The 8,622-nt window shown below is 41.8% G+C and overlaps 1 protein-coding gene across 1 annotated transcript in view; it reads right to left on the bottom strand.

The window, feature by feature from the left end:
• Nucleotides 1-4,686: 4,686 nt before the first annotated feature.
• The window catches only part of Rnf32 (ring finger protein 32), a 31,086-nt gene continuing 27,150 nt past the window's right edge, over nt 4,687-8,622 (bottom strand). The window contains exons 7-8 of the mRNA XM_029535614.1: nt 5,831-5,998; nt 4,687-5,079 (exon numbers count right to left, since the gene is read on the bottom strand). Coding sequence (XP_029391474.1) covers nt 4,831-5,079; nt 5,831-5,998 — 417 coding nt within the window. The 3' untranslated portion in view covers nt 4,687-4,830. The remainder of the gene's footprint in view (nt 5,080-5,830; nt 5,999-8,622) is intronic.

The raw sequence follows: 8,622 nt of genomic DNA, 5'->3' as shown, positions 1-8,622 counted from the left end.
TCTGATAGACCTCTGCACTAAACCCATCTGGTCCTGGGCTTTTTCTGGTTGGGAGACTATTGATGACTGCTTCTAGTTCTTTAGGGGAAATGGGACTGTTTAGATCGTTAATGTGATCCTGATTTAACTTTGTACCTGGTATCTGCCTAGGAAGTTGTCCATTTCATCCAGGTTTTCCAGTTTTGTTGAGTATAGCCTTTTGTAGTAGTATCTGATGATGTTTTGGATTTCCTCGGGTTCTGTTGTTATGTCTCCTTTTTCATTTCTGATTTTGTTAATTAGAATACTGTTCCTGTGCCCTCTAGTTAGTCTGTCTAAGGGTTTATCTATCCTGTTGATTTTCTCAAAGAACCAGCTCCTGGTTTGGTTGATTCTTTGAATAGTTCTTTTTGTTTCCACTTGGTTGATTTCAGACCTGGGTTTGATTATTTCTTACCTTCTACTCTTCTTGGGTGAATTTGTTTCCATTCTATAGCTTCTAGGTGTGCTGTCAGGCTGCCAGTGTATGCTCTCTCTAGTTTCATTTTGGAGGCACTCGGGGCTATGAGTTTTCCTCTTAGGACTGCCTTCATTGTGTCCCATAAGTTTGTGTATGTTGTGTCTTCATTTCCATTAAACTCTAAAAAGTCTTTATTTCATCCTTGACCAAGGTATGATTGAGTAGAGTGTTGTTCATTTTCCACGTGAATGTTGGCTTTCTATTTTTTTTTTTATGCAGTTATTGAAGATCAGCCATAGTGCGTGGTGATCTGATAGGATGCATGGGATAATTTCAATATTTTTGTATCTGTCAAGGCCTGTTTTGTGACCGATTACATGGTCAATTTTGGAGGAGGTATAATATCATGTGGTGCTGAGAAGAAGGTATATCCTTTTGTTTTAGGATAAAATGGTCTGTACATAGCTATTAAATCCATTTGTTTCATAACTTTTGTTAGTTTCCATGTGTCTCTGTTTAATTTCTGTTTCCAGGATCTGTCCATTGAAGAGAGTGGGGTGNTGAAGTCTCTCACTATTATTGTGTGAGGTGCTATGTGTGCTTTGAGCTTTACTAAAGTTTCTTTAATGAATGTAGCTGCCCTTGCATTTGGAGCATAGATATTCTGAGTTGAGAGTTCATCTTCTTAGATTATACCTTTGATGAGTATGAAGTGCCCCTCCTTGTCTTTTTTGATAACTGGGTTGGAAGTCAATTTTATTCGATATTAGAATGGTTACTCCAGCTTGTTTCTTCGGACCATTTGCTTGGAAAATTGTTTACCAGCCTTTCACTCTGCGGTAGTGTCTGTCTTTTTCCCTGAGGTGGGTTTCCTGTAAGCAGCAAAATGTTGGGTTATGTTTGTGTAGCCAGTCTATTAGTCTATGTCTTTTTATTGGGGAATTGAGTCCATTGATGTTAAGAGAAATTAAAGAAAATTGTTGCTTCCTGTTATTTTCGTTAAAGTTGGGATTCTGTTCTTGCGGCTGTCTTCTTTTAGGTTTGTTGAAGGATTACTTTCTTGTTTTTTCTAGAGTGTCGTTTGTGTTGGTGTTTTCCCTTTATTATCTGTTGAAGGGCAGGATTTGTAGAAATATATTGTGTGAATTTGGTTTTGTCATGGAATACTTTGGTTTCTCCATCTATGGTAATTGAGAGTTTTGCTGGGTATAGTAGCCTGGGCTGGCATTTGTGTTCTCTTAGGGTCTGTATAACATCTGTCCAGGATCTTCTGGCTTTCATAGTCTCTGTTGAGAATCTGGAGTAATTCTAATAGGCCTGCCATTATATGTTACTTGACCTTTTTCTCTTACTGATTTTCATACTCTATCTTTATTGAGTGCATTTGTTGTTCTGATTATCACGTGTCGGGAGGAATTTTCCTGGTCCAGTCTATTTGGAGTTCTATAGTCTTTTTGTATGTTCATGGGCATCTCTCTCTTTAGGTTAGGGAAGTTTTCTTCTATAATTTTGTTGAAGATATTTGCTGACCCTTTAAGTTGAAAATCTTCATTCTCATCCACTCCTATTATCCGTAGCTTTGGTCTTCTCATTGTGTCCTGGATTTCTTGGATGTTTTGAGTTAGGATCTTTTATATTTTGCATTTTTCTGTGATTGGTGTACCCATGTTCTCTATGGAATCTTCTGCACCTGAGATTCTCTCTTGCATCTCTTGTATTCTGTTGCTGATGCTCGAATCTATGGTTCCTGATTTCTTTCCAAGGGTTTCTATCTCCAGAGTTGTGTCACTTTGGATTTTCTTTGTTGTTTCTATGCCCATTTTTAGGTCTTGGGTGGTTTTATTCAATTCTGTCACCTGTTTGGTTGGGTTTTCCTGGGTTTTTGTTTTTGTTTTTTTTTTGGTTTCTTGAGACAGGTTTCTCTGTATAGCCCAGGGTGTCCTGGAACTCACTTTGTAGATCAGGCTGGCCTTGAACTCAGAAATCTGCCTGCCTCTGCCTCCCGAGTGCTGGGATTAAAGACGTGCGCCCCCACGCCCGGCTTTTCCTATAATTCTTTAAGGGATTTTTGTGTTTCCCCTTTAAGGACTCCTACCTGTTTAGCAGTGTTCTCCTATATTTCTTTAAGTGAGTTATTAATGCCCTTCTTAAAGTCCTCTACCAACATCATGAGATATTTTAAATCTGAGTCTTGCATTTCGGGTGTATTGGGGTATCCTGGACTGGCTGAGGTGGGAGTGCTGGGTTCTGATGATGGTGAGTGGTCTTGGTTTCTGTTAGTAAGATTCCTACGTTTGCCTTTCGCCATCTGGTGATCTCGGGAGTTAGTTGTTATAGTTGTTTCTGGCTGGAGCTTGTTCCCCCTCTGATTCTGTTAGCCTCTGTCAGCAGTTCTGGGAGTCCAGCTCTCTCCTGAGTCTCAGTGGTTAGATTACTCTCTGCAGGCAAGCTCTCCTCTTGCAGGGAAGGTGTACAGAGGTCTGACTTTCAGACTTGCCTCCTGGCTGAAGGCCCGAAACATGGCCTGTCCCTGAATATGTGTTGCCTCTGCAGTATGTGCACTCACCTGCACAGACTGGTCTCTGAGGAACCCGGTACACAAGATGACTCCCTCACCTGCTCTGGCAGTCAGAGCCCTCCCAGGCGGCCACTTCTCCTCTGGTGGGGAAGGTGTTCAGATGTCTGGAGCTCTAAATGGGGTCTGTCCCAGAAGCTGTGTCGCTTCTGCAGCCCACACTCTCACCTGCGCAAACTCGAATCCACATCTTTATTTACACCATATAGCATTCCCTGATACCCCAGGTTAGTTTTAAGGAAACTTGGTGCTGTGGCTCTGAGTGAGTCAGTGTGTACCTCCAGTGAGTATTGATAGATTGCTGCGTGTGAGCTCCTGCGCTAGCACAGTGCGAGTTGAGTATTTCCAGTTTACCTGGTCATTACTGACAGCTCCGAGGCAGAGCAAGCCAGGGAGAGGTCAGAGTTCTCTGCTGCCGTCACTTCGGTGCACAGCATTTGCCAACAACCAGAGAGCTCTGCAAGGTAAGGTGTCTGAAAATTTTTATAAAATACAGAACTTTTCAATGTCTGTCTATATGTGAGGGGGAGGAAGGGAGAGACAGACAGACAGGCAGACCGACAAAAACATGGGGGCAGGCATTAATGAGTAAAATCTGAAAGACAGCTTTCAGTAGTCAGCTCTCAGTCCTTTCATGTGTGTGATTCAGATGCCTTTATCTGCTGAACGAGTCCTAAACTTCTCATTCATTTGGAGGTTCTTAATTTGAAGATGGGATCCAGGTTTGGGTTAAAAAAATGTTTTAAAATACGTCTCACATTGTGTAGAGAGCAGTTCTGAACCCTGGAATACACCTTTGCTTGCTATCTGCAAGGCTGGATACTGTCTCCCATTGGCTCTGCCTCCCAGCACAGCTTCATATGCTCTTCCTCCAAAGACAGCAGATTCCCTGGTGAAGGCTGAGGCGGAGACTTAGATCTTTGAGACAGAAAGAGCCAGGGAGCTTGAAAGTGCTGTAGAATAGATGCCTCAGCCTCCATTAGCATACTGCTAATGCAGTTGAATGGGTTTTATCTGTTCCAGTATCAAGGGGCCAGCTGAGCAATGCTTCTCATGAGCTACTGAGTACACCAGTCTTGGCCCTATCGCCACTCTCTATTTCCAATGTGGAGTATAAAGGGCCAACAAAACTACTAAATGTGTACTTACTACACACGTTTTTCTTTTTCCTGTTCTTAGTTCCTAAGCAATTTAGTAAAGCAACTGTTCACAGAGTACTTACAATATACTAGGCATTATAATTCAGAGGTGATTTCAAAGTATATGAAGAGATATAGTTGGTTATAAGCGACAGGGACTTGAGTACTTGTGGGGCCTGGCATTAGTGTGTGGCACTGGCACCAAAAACTTCAGGGATTTTCAGTTGGTTCATATATGAGATTTTCATTCTCATATATGGACTATAGGAATCTGCAACACCATCATTAACAGTTGATTTACCTAGTTTCGATGCTGAAGATCACTTTTTTCCAGTTAACATGTTAAAAGTACTTATAACACATATCTATTATATAAAAATAAAAGGATTCTTATGCATTGAATAAGTGTGTCAGTTTCTTGCTGTTGGTCAGACACTAGCTACATTTTAACTAACACTTTCTCATTTATTTTAAGTGACTAAATTCAACAAATAAACAGGCTGTTTTTAATGTAATAAAGAGCACAGTTAAATAGGCATTTATATTTTCTCTATATAATTACAAAGAACAGTCAGCAGTGTAGTCCTCTAGCCCAAACCCATGTAGCTCATCCAAAAGCAAGGTGGCCTTTACCCCTTTCTTGTTCTAGTCACAGATTTAACTTCCTGGACATGAATTCACCATTCAACAATTTTCTTTTGGTAGCAGGAGCGACAGAGAGGACAGACATGGAAAGGGGCATTGTCTCCTAAAGAAAACTCCTCCAAGGCCAGGAGGCAGGCATTGTGGAACAGATGTGCACAGGACAGGAGGACTGTCTCTCTGGGACGCTGGCTGCTGGTCCCTGTGGCTGCTTGTCGGCCATCGCCATGAAAGGAGAGTGGAGTCAAGCAGATGGAACATTCATAGATCTCATGGTGAACAGCCTGCAGCACAAAGCAGACACAGCTTTGTCACAGGAGTGACAACCTCCCCACCCCCGTCACATTCCACAGTTACTCAGACCTACAGTGAGAACTATAGCCCAAGACATGAATCCATGGAAAACCTTAAATGTCAAGATGTGAGATGTAGATTATAATACGCAATTAAACAAAAATACTTTAAAACTGCTGAACACTAATAATATAACATATATAGTGCCTTTTAATTAAAAATGGAAAAGTGGGCCAAACATGGTGGTACAGGCCTTTAATCCCAACATTTAGGAGGTAGAGGAAGGTGGATCTCAAGTTCAAGACTGGTCTACAGAATGAGTTCCAGAACATCCAGGGCTACAGAAAAACCAACAAAACAAAACCAAAAGTCAAAAATTGCTAAGCACTTGGCTGTTACTGTTAAAGTTTTAAACATTTTCAATTTTATGTTTTAAGCTGTTTTTTAGTCCCCAATTTAATATTTAAGTTTTCCTTCTATCTTGGCTTCGAGTTGCTGCAGAGTCCTGCTTTCCTCCATAGGCTCCTGCAGGTACAGGAGGAAGGCAAGAAGCGTTAGGGTTGGCTTTTTGGGTTTTCATTGTTCCTAACAACCACTATTTAACTAGAGCGTTAACATTTCAGAGTACAGGACTGAGCTGATAGCAAAGGCCTGGGTGTCCCCATCCAAGCAAAGCTCCCCAAGGCTCCCAGACCGCAGTCCACTCTGCAGAGGGCAGTAGGAAGCTGCTCTGAAGCCTACCTGGGCTTGGATTTTCTCCCAGTCCTCCTCAGTGATTATCTGGCCACACCTTTCATCTAGCTGCTGAAGAATGCTACGATTTACCGCCAAGCAGACATCAATTTCTGAGAAGAGTTCATCTATGTTGGTGTTGTATGAGCACAGGATTCGGTGGCTGATTTCTGTGAACTGAAAACAGAGCCATAGGCTAGAGTTTCTGAATGAGGGCAGTCATTCCTGAAGAAGAAACTTGATTTCCCTTCTCTCCAGAAGCTGTTATATGACCATACTATAATATAACAGGAGTGCCCTCATCTCTGAAAACAGGGGTTCCTGGGAGGAATCTAAAACAGGGTAGGCCAAGCTGTCTGTCTCACCATCCTCAGCTGTCTCCTTTTGTCACCATTTTGGGGACTTTCCACTCTTCAGTAAGAGCCCAGTTCACTGCTGCTTAGCTGTTGACTCAGGTCTTTATTTCTGTTAGAAGTTGCCCATGTCACAGGAGTCTTTATTAAATAAGTATTTATACTTTAATCTTGCTAATCTGCCTCTTGTTGGTCTAATTCACAGGATTCCAGCTCTAGAGTTTAGGGAAGTATAAACAAGAAATACTTTCTGCTTTGCTGCAGTTAGCAGAATGCATCTGGGACTAAAGCTGACAGGAGGAGGGAACTGAATCATAGTGGACTTACACAGCACAGTGTATAAGTTCTTGGCACTGCTACCAGGCATGTGGGGACTACTGCTTTGCTCACCAGCCATTTTCCCTCTTGGAGCTGTGGCACCAGACTGTATATGGTCTTATGCAAGCAGAAAAGGAAACACAGGCAAAGGACTTGTTTTCATTCAAGCTCTAAGGTCACAATTTGAAACACTCCTTGCCTAATGACTTTAAAAGTCTTCCTCCAAGCACAGATAATCAAGATGGGTAATTAAGATGCCCCAGTACAGAACAGACCCCTTGGGACTTAGGTTAAATTCTATACTGGTAGTGTCAGTATAGAGGCAGCATATACATGCCATCTGAAATTTTAACCTTAAGTCTAGTGTCCTTTAAACTCAGGTTTTTATAAAGAATATATATATATATATATATATATATATATATATATATATATATATATATGAGAGAGAGAGAGAGGTGTACACACACTCATGAAATAGATTTAGGAAAGCAACTGGCCCTAGGACAAATGACTTGGGCACAGATGCTGGCTGGCTGTGGCAGAGCATGTAGTCATATCCTAATGGCATTAATAGGAGCTGCTGGATCTACTGGACTCCAATACTTTGAACACATACTGGTGTGAACTAGTTACATACACTTAGGAAGGTGGGGCATGCTGATGTGATAAGAGCAGTCATATAGGTTTCTGGGCAAGTTTCCCTCCAGCTTTACCTGCTGCTGTTAACTATACATCAGAATGCCTGCTTCTTGATCCATCTAGATGTATCTGCTGTGATTCTTTGATCTCTCTGAGTTGTACCCTCTCCATCTGCAAAGGCTTGACACTGTCCCTGCCCTTCCCTCAAGATGCTGTCACTATATTTTAAAAGAGTTAAGTCATATAAGTACTATATTGCTTTGTAGAAATAGAACATGCCTTAAACTCCATTTCTCATTCACTGGTGAGCCTGGAGCTCACAGGTTCATTGGTTGTTTGCAGGTCAGAGCACCTTCTCTGCCTCTGAATGAGACCCAGAATGTGCTGCACACAGGTGTTCACAAGCTGTCCTTACAACTGACCAGGCCCATTTGTGTAATTACCAACACCTGTTCAGCTGAGTCTAGCCTGTATTTTCTTTTTGTCCTGCCATTTTACATCATGGCATGAGTATGGAGATTAGAAGATAGTTACTGGGATTCAGTTCTGTTCTACCATGCAGGTCCTGGGGGTTGAACTCCAGTCATCAGGCTCCACAGCGAAGTGCCTTTGCCTGCTAAGCCATCTCAATGTCCTCTCATTAAAAACAAAACAAACCTGAGTTCTCCATTAAAAGTTTCCATTTTTTTTTTTTTTTTTTTTTTTTTTTTGCAAAGCTTCTGTAAGGCAAAAGACACTGTTAATAAGACAAAAAGGCCACCAAGAGATTGAGAAAGGACCTTTAACAATCCTAAATCAGGTAGGGGACTAATATCCAATATATATAAAGAACTCAAGAAGATGGAAGATGGACTCCAGAAAATCAAATAACCCTATTAAAAAGTGGGGTACAGACCTAAACAAAGAATTCTCAACTGAGGCATATCGAATGGTGGAGAAACACCTCAAAAAATGTTCAACATCCTTAATCATCAGGGGAATGCAAATCAAAACTACCCTGAGATTCCACCTCATACCAGTCAGAATGGCTAAGATTAAAAATTCAGGTGACAGCAGATGCTGGTGAGGATGTGGAGAAAGAGAATGCTCCTTTCTTGTTGGTGGGGTTGCAAGCTTGTACAACCACTCTGGAAATCAGTCTGGTGGTTCCTCAGAAAACTGAAGATCCATCAATTCCTCTCCTGGGCATATACCCAGAAGATTTCCCAACTTGTAATAAGGACACATGCTCCAGTGTGTTCATAGCAGCCTTATTTATAATAACCAGAAGCTGGAAAGAACCCAGATGTCCCTCAACAGAGGAATGGATACAGAAAATGTGATATGTCCCGCGCTACCTTCCCGCCAGCAAGAAATGACGCGGCACACAAACAGGATCCTTCTACAGCAACGCTTTAATGCTCTTGAGAGGGAGAGCATAAGCTTCCAACAGGCAAAGGGCGGGGAGAAGAGAGGGGAGAAGAGAAGAGAGAGAAGAGAAGGGGGAAA

The sequence above is a fragment of the Mus pahari genome, chromosome 2 (genome assembly GCF_900095145.1).
Source record: "Mus pahari chromosome 2, PAHARI_EIJ_v1.1, whole genome shotgun sequence".
In the NCBI taxonomy this organism is placed as follows: Eukaryota; Metazoa; Chordata; class Mammalia; order Rodentia; family Muridae; genus Mus; species Mus pahari.
The sequence above is the reverse complement of the archived record's forward strand: the minus strand, read 5'-3'. Positions and strand labels throughout refer to the sequence as shown.